Source organism: Vicia villosa, linkage group LG7 (genome assembly GCF_029867415.1).
Source record: "Vicia villosa cultivar HV-30 ecotype Madison, WI linkage group LG7, Vvil1.0, whole genome shotgun sequence".
In the NCBI taxonomy this organism is placed as follows: domain Eukaryota; kingdom Viridiplantae; phylum Streptophyta; class Magnoliopsida; order Fabales; family Fabaceae; genus Vicia; species Vicia villosa.
Genome location: NC_081186.1, coordinates 67,881,497 through 67,894,031, shown reverse-complemented (window position 1 = coordinate 67,894,031; position 12,535 = coordinate 67,881,497). Strand labels below are relative to the sequence as shown.

Genomic DNA, 12,535 nt, shown 5'->3' with positions numbered 1-12,535 from the left:
AATATTTTCTTTATTTAATATGCTTAAAGAGTGCCCTGAGGGCACTGGTTAGCAAGATCCTAAACTTTTAGACTTTTGTTAGTCACTTTTTCCTCGAGAAAGAAAATATTCTAATATCATATGTTTTGTTTTGGCATGAAATATGAGGTTCTACAAGGAGGGATTGAATCCACAAGACATCTGAGACAATGTTAGCAAGACTTCTATATTCTACCTTTATTTTGCATCTTGCAACTACGTGTTGCTTCTTGTACCATCACAATAATAGATTAGACCTAAGTATATGCGTGACCCAGAGGTGAATTTTCTATCATTTAGGCCTGATCCCTAATCATCACCTAAGAATGTTTTGAGAGAAAGGGGCATGAGAGTAAATGTTGGTTTAAGTAATAGGCCAAAGAGTAAGGAGCCTTTTAAGTATCTAAGGATCCTTTTCTCTGCAGCCCAATGACCCTCTAAAGGTTGAGATAATAACTGACAGACTTTATTTACTACGGAACTAATTTCAGGCCATGTAATTGTGGCATACTACAGTGCTCCTACTATGAGTTTGTAGAAAGTTAGATCTCTAAGATAGTCAGAGTTGTGTCTTGAGAGTTTCAAACTTGAGATTATAGGAGTATGTAGTCCTTTTGCCTTTTACAAATTAGCTCTAGTGAGCAAGTCTCTTAGGAACTTGGCTTGAGAGAGTTAGAGTGAGGGGGATGGAGTGTGGGAGGGAGGGAGAGAGATAGAGAGAGGGGGATGTGGTGAGGGAGGGAGGGAGGGAGAGAGAGATATCAGTTTGTTGGGTGACCTCTATTCTTAAGAAATATTCAAGATTTTCAGTAAACCGAGCATTGGGCGAGGCTTTGAGCTACTAGTGACATTTATATCATTAACATAGATTAACATCACAACAATATATGTTGGTGAAATTAATGTGAACAAGGAAGGATCACATTTGTTGGAACTAAAGCCAATATATTTAAGGACACTGTTGAGCCTTTCACAATAACTACTTTAAGACAAAACCTCAAAGCAACCTTTGGCACTACCACAAATCCCTAAACAAGATATGCTTCAAAGCCTACAACAATTGCAGGCCAACTTAGGAATGCCAAGGGTTAACGATATACTCAACAATGTTTACAACCTGGTGCATCATCAAAATTCACATTTCTTGACAGAGAGATTGCTCTAGATAAAAGAGAATCTACAACACGTTTCCTCAGAGACCAAATATTCACGAGGCAACCAAAAAGTTGCACTAGAACCGATCTATGTTGAATCCTTTTTATCGGTGTGGAGTAGCCCTTAAATCTCTATATCATATTAGGTATTGAGAACTCAAACTCCTTTGCATAATTCTAGAGGAACATGCATTAGTCACACTCTATTAGGGAGTTTTCGCTCCTATTGGTCATTGTCACACCACTCTTAGAGAGTGGAGAGGCGTGATGCCAAAGTACAAGTTCTTGACCAGAGGAGAAGCCCGCTCTTCAAATGTATCCTCGACAGTAAGATCCCAAAGTCCCTCGAGAAAACTCATAAGTTGGACACCTACAATGGAACTGGAGATTGAGATGAACATGTTGAATACATAAACATCATGCTTGTTCGTAGTTTAGAAGATTCGTAGTGATGACAAATGTGTAATCTGAATGGCTATGTTATATTGACCTATCCTCCATTGGAATGTTGATGGGTAGGATTTCCCATGAAATGTAAAGTTGTCCCTCGATACTATCCTCGGTAAGGAAATCGTCCCATAGACTAAACATCTCTCCGGAAAGGATAAGTTTCTCTGACACAACGATCAATTTCTTTAATCTTTTTTGACTTGATCACCTCATGCAAATGCTCTTCTTTTGGATACATTTTGTTTGTCCTCAAATGTCTCTAATGAAGTTCCACTAAAAACCGTTTAAACTTTTCATGGAGTGAAATCTCCGGATCTGCCCGTTTTCAGAGTTCACAAATGACATTAAATGATTCAGTATAAAACCTTTCTCTTCAAATGTCGTTTGATTGTGATGGATCTAATGACGAACTCTAAAAATAATTTTCAAGCTTTGTCCGAAGGTGTGGGTGGTACCTACAAACATTATGATGCTCAATTCAGTGACGACGTGAGATTTTTTAAATTAAAAAAAGTGTATATATGAGATTGAATCATCATTTTATTTTTATAATAGATTTTTAATGGTAGAGATCCTACAACCTTCTTTAAAAGACACCCGTCAAATTTTTAATTTTTATTAAAAATTGATCTCATAATTTACTTATTTTAATTCAAAAATAGGTGATGCACCATGATCCTATCTAGATATTTTCATGTCCCAAGCAAAATGACAATCAAGTGGCTTTACTACGATAAATTAAAACTTAAAAGTGGAAGAAGACGAGAAACTATCAACAAATTAAACGATATTTTCCTTTCATTTCATTCCAATCATGAGACTATACAATGTATGAGCTGATGTATATACATACTCTGAGATTTATATTACTCTCTAACAAAGTTTCTCCAAACCTTCCACATTATTTTTCTCTCTCTTAATCACTCTCTCGTTTTTCTCTCCGTTTCTCACAATTTTTAGTTTTAAGATCAAAATGTAAAGTTTAATCATTCTCAACGTAACCACCAATCATCGCGATCGCGATCCTTACCAACGGTCCAAAAATTGAATGCAAGAACTTCAGCTCCAAGCTCAGTGATGACCCTTTTTGGTCTCAATGATTCTCTGCAAAGAGGACAAGTGTGGTTTTTGAATCCTACCCATTTATCCAAACAATCTTTGTGATACATATGACCACACCTTAACATTTCAATCTCATCTTCTTCTTGTATTTTGCATAGACACACCGCACATTCTACATCTTCATCTGAGTCTTCATAGTTGCATGTATTGTACATTTCTCCAATTGTTCGAGAATGAGAATCGCGGAGGTTATAGAATGGATGGTATATAAGGAAATTTAATATCCATTTTAGATGAGTGTATACTAGAGTTAAGTATTTCATGATCATGCTTGAAGGTTTGTTGTAGAATATTAGGTAGGTTTTTATGGCTTAAAAGAAGTGGTATATATATACTAAAAGACATATAGTAAAGTCAAATAGTGACAGCTTCATGCTTATTTTGAATGTGAAAGTACGTGCTTAATATTATTAGGGTTTTTGGCATATGAAACAAACTAGATATTAATAAATTATTTGATTCACTATAAACCGTGTGATCTTAATCACGTGGTCTTCATCTGACAAGATCAATAATATAGCATACTGAAAGTAGAAGATTAATCGTCAGCAAACACCAGCCACGTTTTTATTTTGTTAAGAAATCATATAATGAAAATTTAAAATGCAATCATCACGTTTTTCTGTTGGTTTTTCAAAGTTGTATTTATTTTAAATAATGGTAGTCATTTATTGTTGAAACACTTGATTTTTCCCTTGGTTTTTTTTGTAGTCTAATGATCAAATAAGGATTAATAAGTAGAAGGTCTAGGATTCGAACTCGCTCAGCTGAATTTTCCAAATCCCTTTACAACTAAGCATGACAATTGGATGTATTTAAACATTACCAATCCCACCCTCGACTCTACTATATGTCAATCCCGATTCCGCCTCCGCCCCCAAATTCAGTCAGATGTAACAATTGACCATTCAATTTCGAACAAGTTTTCTTGTTCCGCCTCGCCTTCACCTGTATAAATTATATATTTTTTAAAATACATATTTATTTTTTCATAAAAAATTAAAATTAGTAATTGAACTAAATTATTTTAAGAATAATCATAATATTATTGATTTTCATTTAATCTTAGAAATAAAATAATTCTAATAACTTTAATATTGTAAGATTTAAGATGAGTAAATGGGTAATAAGGTTATTAAAAATAAAAGTAATAAATTAAATTTAATAGGAAGGAGGAAAAAAAAGTGGATGCGGGGCGGATAATAGCATCCCGCCTCCATAATTAAAAACAAGGGTTTTCCCAACCCCCAATTAAATGTTCTTTGAGGCGGGACGGCCGAGTTCGATCAAATTTAGATTTCTTGTCATGTTTATCGTTTAAGTTAATTAGAGTCTAATATAAATATAATAAAAAATAAATATTAGAAAAATATATCACAGGAGAAATGCTAAGAACACTCTCTTTTCAACACTCACTCTCTTATTGGTTGAAACATGTGTGGGTCCTACCACTTTAAGTGGGACCTATTTTCAAAGTGAGGGACCCACACATGTTTCAACCAATAAAAAAGTGGGTGTTTGGGAGAGTGTTGCTAGCACTCCTCTATATCACAGATCTTACGTGTTATATACCCGGATAATCTCTATCTCAATATTGAACATAGGTTTGATCGGACATTTCTCTTATCTTCAACCAGCCCAGTATAATATTATACATTATATTTTATATCTAATATATTACTTTATTGCTTCTTTATAATATAATTATTAATTAAAAATTCTAATTTATAAATTTGAATATTTAAAAAAATGACAGCTTTAATGTGATGAGGAATAAAATTCCGAAAATATTGTAACAGAGGATCAAACAATTCATTATAAAAATGAAGAGATAAAAAACTTAAAAAGAAAAAATCGAAAATAGAGGGACTATTACTCTACTTAAACCTAAAATAAAATAGAAAAGTATAACATTTGAAATAAATATAATTCTATATAATACTAGTATTAAAATATTTTACATGATAACTCAATAACTAGTCATCTTATATATCAAAACAAAATGTTATTTAAAAACACAAAATTTGTCATACTATTTAAGTGCTCGTTAAATCGTAATAATAAAAAACATGATAAGATATTTCAATTCAGTGTTTGATGAAATTTGACATCAATGTTGTTTTATTGTATCTTTATAAAATGGTATGCAAATCCTAGCTCTCAAATGCCAAAATTGTTAAGTTGTATGATACAACCCAAATTCAAACTCAAAATCTCAAAATAATTGTGAACCAGTGATGTTACTTTATCTACCTAAAAAAAATGAATAAAAGAACATAAACTCCAATTCTGCGCTCATAACATAAATGAAAAGCAAGACTACAAAAAGCTTCAAAATATGTTTTCATGAACATAAGTTTCAAACACATATGTCATCTATACTTACATTACAAGCTATACTTCTGAACATGACATTACTTAGTTCAAGCTATAGCATCAATTTCTAACTACAGTTTTCGAATACCGATTTGAATCTTACCTTCTCCACCAATCCATTTAGACAGCAACCACAAACTCAACTTAAATACTCGGATATTCGAATCATCGTCTCATATATTTGGTTCCTCTAGCATCTTCTTGAATGATATTACAAAGGCTATCTGAAAAATCAACCGGCCACAAAACCACATCGTTTCCACAAAGAGCCATCTTTGCAAGATGATCTGCAGCTCTATTAGTTTCGCGCCACGAGTGAGAAATCCGATACTTGTCAAACTTACTCAAAAGTTTCCAGATTTGTTTCAAACATGTTTCAGCCTTTGGACAATGTTGGATTCTATTGATTGTATTGACAACACTTGCGGAATCTGATTCCACCCATATTGATTTAATCCCAAGACCAAAGGAGAGAACAAGGCCTCTCCATATAGCCCAAAGTTCAACCAAGAAAATATCTCCTCGAGGAGCTTTCGAGACAAATGCGCAAATTGGTTCGCCCCGGTAATCACGAAGCAGACCACCAAAACCAGCGGTTTCTTTATTTACAGAACCGTCGGTGTTCAGTTTTGTCCATCCAAATTCCGGCTTTTTCCATTCACACCACACTACGGATCTCGAAACAGGATTCAGAATGTTTGCAATTTTGTTGAGATTCCTAAGTAGAACCATTCCTTTGATTCTTTCCTGCGTAAAGGGTAGCACGTGCGGTATATCTGTTGCATGTAACTCGACCCGAAGCTCGTTTTCCTTAGTCTTGTGTTGCTTCCCTTGAAGATGTGACCTTAAGCAATTTTCACTTGTAGTACTAATTTGACATAAAGCACAGCTCCATTCCTTCTGGACTTTCTTTCGATTTGTATAACCGATTTTCGTGTTTTCACAACCAGTAAGACCCTCTCTTCCCTGATGCAAACAAATTTATCATTGGGGTTATCAATACAGTGTTTTAAACTGAGGCAAGAACTTAAGACCTATACCTGATATATGAAGAGTTTCTTCTCTTGAAAATGATTTGTAATAATTGTCTGACCAGAGATCTCAACTATTTTGCTATCACCAACCGCGTCATAAAATATTTCTCTGTCCTCGTCCAATTCTGAAAGAGTTTCTCTGTCCTCATCCAATTCAAATTGTGTGATTTTCAGATTGAAGATATTCATCGTCCATGCAAATATGTACCTCGTAGAGTAATATTTAACTAAGAGCTTGTAGAAGTACGGCGCAGCACCAAAATAAGGTATTAACAACAGGAGAGTTGTGACGGCTTTCACATGACGCCACCATTGGAACCTGCAACAACAGATTCAAAATGAGGGACAAACAACAGCAGGAAACTAAAGATAAGGATATTCAAACAACATTGGCGATGATTGGTTCCGAGAGCACCAATAGGCTAATGACTAGAACTACCAACACTCTACGATCTGCATGCATCTCCATCAAAAACCTTAAGACATTGATTATATAAATCATGTCTTTTATATATCGTCCGGCTCTATTTTGGTTGAGTTCCTAACTAATGTGAGACCAGGTCGACTTTAAGGGTGTGCAAGATGTGTTACAACACAGAGCCTCAAATTTATCACTGGGCCAAATAGGGCCCCAAATCAGGTTTGTCAGAGTTAAACCATGACTAAATATGTGTCATAGCACTATAGTCCCTAAATATTTTAAAATTGCAGAAACATCCCTAAGTATATGGTAGTGAAACTGAAATTACCAGTTAAATAAGAGTGGAAACTGAGATTCCATGATCATAGAGAAAGAAAAAAGAACCCAAAAAGCAAGACATCGCTGATTACTGGAACGACAATCACTCTCCAATGCCCTAAAAGAAGCATATCTACAACAAAACAAAACACCATAAAATTTCAGAGACTTATTATTCTAAATTTTTCCCTTATAATTTTCTAAAAAGTAACTAAAAATTAGTTAATTAATTAACTTACAAGGGACAAAGCAAACTAAATGGAGGCCTGCATGAAGAAAAAAAAGTGCAGACATTAACGTTAGACATTTTCCGTATAAAGAAAAAAAATAAAGAAAGAAATTCAAGAGTTAGTTAGTATACCAGGCAAGAATGGTGAGTGATTTTGCTAAGATTGAATGAATAGTTTGAATATCCATTTGTATTTTCTTTTGACTTGAAGTTCGATTTTAGCTTAGTGGTTAAGAAAGTACTGAGCGGTTATATTGAAGGGAGAAGAAAGGGAGAAGAAGAGAAGGTCATAAGTCAATACAATTATACAAGCTCCTTTTTCATTGGGTTTCTGCTGCCTTGTACGGTTCCCAAATAAGCCATTATTAAAACAGGAATTTATAAAGTTTAAATGTATGTATATATTCTATTCTCTTTCATTCTCTCTCTTTTTACAAAGTTCTTTAATAAAAAATTGTGTATTAAAAAAGTATACTAATATATTTATATGAAATATGTTATTTCAATATATTTATTTATATAACTAACTGATAAATTTAATAAATGAATTTTTTTTAAAAAAATTAGAACATGTAGAATTTTTAAAAATATTTATTAAAAGATATAAATAGATATTTATAATTATAATAAAGTTTAAAATCATCTCTAAAATTATTGGAGATAGATTTCTCTCATTATGTCAACAATCATATCCAAGAAACAAAAAGATTTTGTTTAAGAGAGATGCATTAAAGATTGTATTGAATTTACTTATGGAGTGGTTAATTTTATGCACAAGAAGTTCTATGGTGGTAATCTGTGAAAGTGGACACTAAAAAGGATTTTGATTCTATTAACTGGTTGTTTTTTATGCATGTTTTTAAGCATTCTAGCTTCAAAGATATTTTCAATAATTAGATTCGGACCATCCTTAATTCTTCTAAGATTTTGGTTTCTTTCAATGGAAAACTTCATGAATTCTTTGAGTGTGGTAGAGGAGTGAGATAAGGTGTTCCCCTTCCTTCTTCCTTTTCTGTATTGCTGAAGAAGTCCTTAGCATGAGATTAACTAACCTAGTCAATCAGAATAAAATCAAGTTTATCCCTGACCCTATAGGTTTTGAAGTGTCATCTCAGTGCTTATTCGCTGACGACATCATGTTGTTTTGTAGAGGAATTGAAGTCCTCAGGGAAAAGTAATTATTCAAGCTTTTATTGTGTTGTGTAGAAGTGTGAGTTGTAAGCATGACATTGCTTGGAAAAGTGGAGGTTTATTACTTTATAAGTGAGAGAACCCACACACCTATCACCTTAAGGTTTTGGGTGAATATGTGGTGTCTCTTTCACTTGTGTGTTGCTCTAGACTCAATGTGGATGCTCCCCGTGATGACCCAACACACTGTTCACATAATCAATGGCATTTGACTGGTCCGTAGTTATGTTAGATTTTGCAACTGCTTTAGGCATTGGAAGAAGATTGTTAATCAAATTCTTATTAAAAATATCTTCATAGGAAATATTACTTTCAAGATGCTAGTTCCTCTATTCATGAGTTTACTATCATTAAGACCTTCAAATGACAAGTTGTATCCACCCAAGGCTCCGAAAATCATTGAAGTTATTTGGAAGCACCTTCTTTGGTTGGTTGAAATGCAACACGGACGACTCCTTCTCCCCTGACGTGCTAACGCGTGGAGGTTTATTTAGGAACTCTTTAGGTGGTTTTGTTTTTGGCTTTATTGAAAAGCTTGATTATTCTTCCTCAATTCATGTTGAGCTTTTTGGAGTTATTAAAGCCATTGATTTTGCTTTTCGTTTCGGCTGGAATAGTGTTTGGCTTGAAACAAATTCTTCTTTTGTTCTGTTGGCTGCCCATTATCCTAAAGGTTGTTCCTTGAAATATTAGGACCATTTGGCTTAACTGTTTAGTCAAAACTAGGCGTTTAAGATTTTATTTATCTTATATATATATAATATGATACTTAACTTCCAAAAAATAAGAGAGTCTCTAAGAGGCGGATAACAAAGATGCGGAGGATCAATAATAATTGGAGATTGTCAAATAACCGCGAGGACAAAAGAAATGTGAGTATTTTGAGTAGCAATAGTATAAGTCCTGCAATTCTCAAAATCATAATCACTAGAGACATTATTATTGAGGTCAAAAGGATCAATATCAATGAGTTTTACGTGGCTAATAATATGATAATCATATGAAAAAATAAGTATAAATGATATGTTTTTAAGAAAAACAACATGATAACATTTAAAAATTTGCATTATGATTTTAACAATGATAACCCTTTTGACGGCCCATATAATGAAGAAAACATATACGGCTGAACAAAAAGACAATCTACTATGTTTTATTTATGGACAAAGAACAAAATATGTTGAATAAAAAAATTCATAAAAGATTAATCAATGATAGAGAAGCATACAAAATTTCAAAGGAAAATAAACATGAATTGACTAACAATGTTAGTTTATTAATATGACGAACAACAATATGGACTATTTCACCCTAAGATTTATAATGAATCGATGCAAGCAATAAAAGAGAATAAGCAGACTCAATGGTATGATGATGTTTTCTTTTGGAAACTCCATTATGTTGAAGACTCAATGTGAGTATTTTAAGCAGACTCAATGTGAGTATTTTGAGTAGCAATAATATAAGTTCTGCAATTTTCAAAATCATAGTGACTAGAGACATTATTATTGAGGTCAAAAGGATCAATATCAATGAGTTTTAAATGACTAATAATATGATATCATATCAAAAAAGTATAAATGATATGTTTTTAAGAAAAACAACATGAAAATATTTTAAAAATTGCATTATGATCTTAACAATGATAACCTTTTTGACGGCCCATATAATGAAGACAACATATATGGCAGAACAAGAAGACAATCTACTATGTTTTATTTATGGACAAAGAACAAAATATGTTGAATAAAAAAATTCAAAAAAAAAAATTAATCAATGATATAAGCATACAAAATTTCAAAGAAAAACAAACATGAATTGACTAACAATGTTAGTTTATTAATATGACGAACAACAATATGGACTATTTCACCCCAAGACTTATAATGAATCGGTGCAAGCAATTAAAGAGAATAAGCAGACTCAATGGTATGATGATGTTTTCTTTTGGAAACTCCATTATTTTGAAAAGTATCAATACAAGATATTTGGTGAATAACATCACCATAAGCAGGTAATTGTGATAATTTATTAGAGGTCTATTCACCTTCTTAATCACAGTGAAAACACTTTTAGCAATATTATATTAAGTCTTAACCATGACACAAAACACATGATAAATATTTTTAAAAAACATAGTAAATTTTCAAAAGATAAACCCACTAATAACAAGTAGAATCATCAATAAAAACATAATGTCTAATTCACCTTTGATGAAAACTAGCGATGCACCCTAAACATCAGAATAAACAAAATCAAAAGGTGCATATGAAATGGAAAGACTTTTACAAAAAGATAAGGCTAGAAATTTAGCATGTTTATAACCACAATAGTACAAAATATCACTAGTTTATAAATTTTCTAAAGGCACAAATAATTTATCACAATAGGACATGGTGTAATTCTTCAAAGTCAATAGTTCATATTTAGACTAGACATGCCTCATACACTAATACACTAGAAGAGTTCATTGTACCTTTAAATTTATAAAATTTCCTTTTTTATTTTGAACTCACTAAATAAAATGATTATTTGTTTTCATTTTCTCTAAATGTTTGCATATTTGTTTTTCGCAATGCATCTTTACCTGCATTTTTGATCTCGACAAAAGGGGAGAAGTATACTTTCAGGAAGAGTATGATATAATCTCTATCTAACTCAGGGGGAGTTTAATCACTCCAAATATATTTATATTATTTCTTTTACCACCTCCCCTGAGAGATGTGTTGTCATCATAAAAAATGGGGAGAAATGTGGAATCTTGTTTTGTAGGTGATATGATTTTTACAAGGACATATACTTTTAATGATGACAACTAATGCATTATGATAAATCAAGCATGAACAATTAAGCTGATAAATATGAAAATCTTATCATTAGGGTTTGATAGACTTCACTATCCGATGATGTCAATCAAATGGAATGTAACTAAAGCTTTATCTCAAACTATTAAAGCATGTGTCAACAAAAAAGGAAGTATCTGGAAAAGTCTTAAAGTAATGTGGTAAACTTCTAACTTAGTAGTGAGTGAATAATTGTTAAGCAAAAATGTGTTTTTGTAAAAGCCTAAGGCTAAAGCGCATGCACACACACAAAACTATTGTCAAAATATAACAATTCTCTTTCGTTAAAAATGTAATCCTAGTGATATCAAATGATATGTAAATAGAAATTATGGTTATACAACTGAAAATTCATAATAGCCAAAATAAAATATTATACTAAAGCTTCCATGTTCATTTCATATCATGTACATGTTTCTCGATTAACAATTATTGGCAAATACATATCTAGCTCCTTAGTATCAAGGTGACCACTATACAAAAGTTTTTTTAAGCCTCTAATCAATAAAATTGACACGCAAGGTTTATGCCCATATTATGAGCGTGACTCTTAGGAGTACCAAACCATATGCTTTAAGCGAGAAGTAGAAAACTGCAATATCTCCAACCATCTCCTCTTTTGAAGGAATTGCAATGTGATTTGATAAAACTCCAACTATCCACTTGCTATGCAGTTCAAATAAGGGGAAGGAAGCAACATGCCATCAATTTCATAAGTGTGTTAATATATGGACACTGAAGAATGAAACATATTCAAGTTGATTTTAAGGCAATGATGATGAAGAACCCTAAAAAAGGAACTACCTTCCAAGGCAACCTAACGAATGAAAGCCACAAAAGTAACGTCGATGGATAAACATGCTTGTAGACTGATCCTACATGATTGCCATCTACGTTCACTACACCTTTGTTTCAAGGAAAGGAAATTCATACTTGTGCCTAAAAAAGTAACAAATAAACATCAATATTAATTCAATATAATAGAAACTTGTTTAAAAGACAAAAATAATAATACTCTGTGCAATGTACAATGAAGTCGATGGTAACTTCATTTCCATCTAGGAAAACCATTGTACCGTCTTCATGAACATTGTTAACCAATTGCATATTTAACCTGATTAGCATTAAGACAACTAATAACAAGCTATATCAACGCAAAATTTCAATGAACAAAGACTCAACGTCAATCAGCGAGCAAAGTAAAAGAAGAAACACCATAAAAAATGAGAAGAAACTACAAAATAGAGACATGCAAGGTCTTTGGACAACGAGGAACATTTTCTTTAACAACTGTTGTAGAGAAAAGATTTTGTTGGTTGTTGCATCCACAACACCTTTACCTTTAGGAGAAATAAGTTTCAATCTTCACACAACTCCAC

General features: G+C 32.6%; 1 protein-coding gene and 1 pseudogene across 1 annotated transcript; both read right to left on the bottom strand.

Annotated features, from left to right (window-relative positions):
* Positions 1 to 5,021: 5,021 nt before the first annotated feature.
* Positions 5,022 to 7,489, bottom strand: LOC131617350 (uncharacterized). The gene is made up of 5 exons (XM_058888658.1): positions 7,255 to 7,489; positions 7,133 to 7,159; positions 6,904 to 7,026; positions 6,161 to 6,473; positions 5,022 to 6,086 (listed from the first exon to the last, which is right to left on the bottom strand). The coding sequence occupies exons 1-5, from the start codon at positions 7,308 to 7,310 to the stop codon at positions 5,286 to 5,288; spliced, it is 1,320 nt and encodes a 439-aa protein (XP_058744641.1). The 5' UTR covers positions 7,311 to 7,489; the 3' UTR covers positions 5,022 to 5,285.
* A 4,168-nt stretch (positions 7,490 to 11,657) lies between these two features.
* On the bottom strand, positions 11,658 to 12,263 carry LOC131619261 (flavin-containing monooxygenase FMO GS-OX-like 3; annotated as a pseudogene).
* Positions 12,264 to 12,535: the final 272 nt, after the last annotated feature.

Coding starts and splice junctions, on each gene's coding strand:
- LOC131617350 (XM_058888658.1), bottom strand. CDS start 7,310: ATGGATATTCAAACTATTCATTCAATCTTAGCAAAATCACTCACCATT. Junction 7,160..7,254: donor TCACTCACCATTCTTGCCTG/GTATACTAACTA, acceptor TTCTTCATGCAG/GCCTCCATTTAGTTTGCTTT. Junction 7,027..7,132: donor TTTAGTTTGCTTTGTCCCTT/GTAAGTTAATTA, acceptor GTTTTGTTGTAG/ATATGCTTCTTTTAGGGCAT.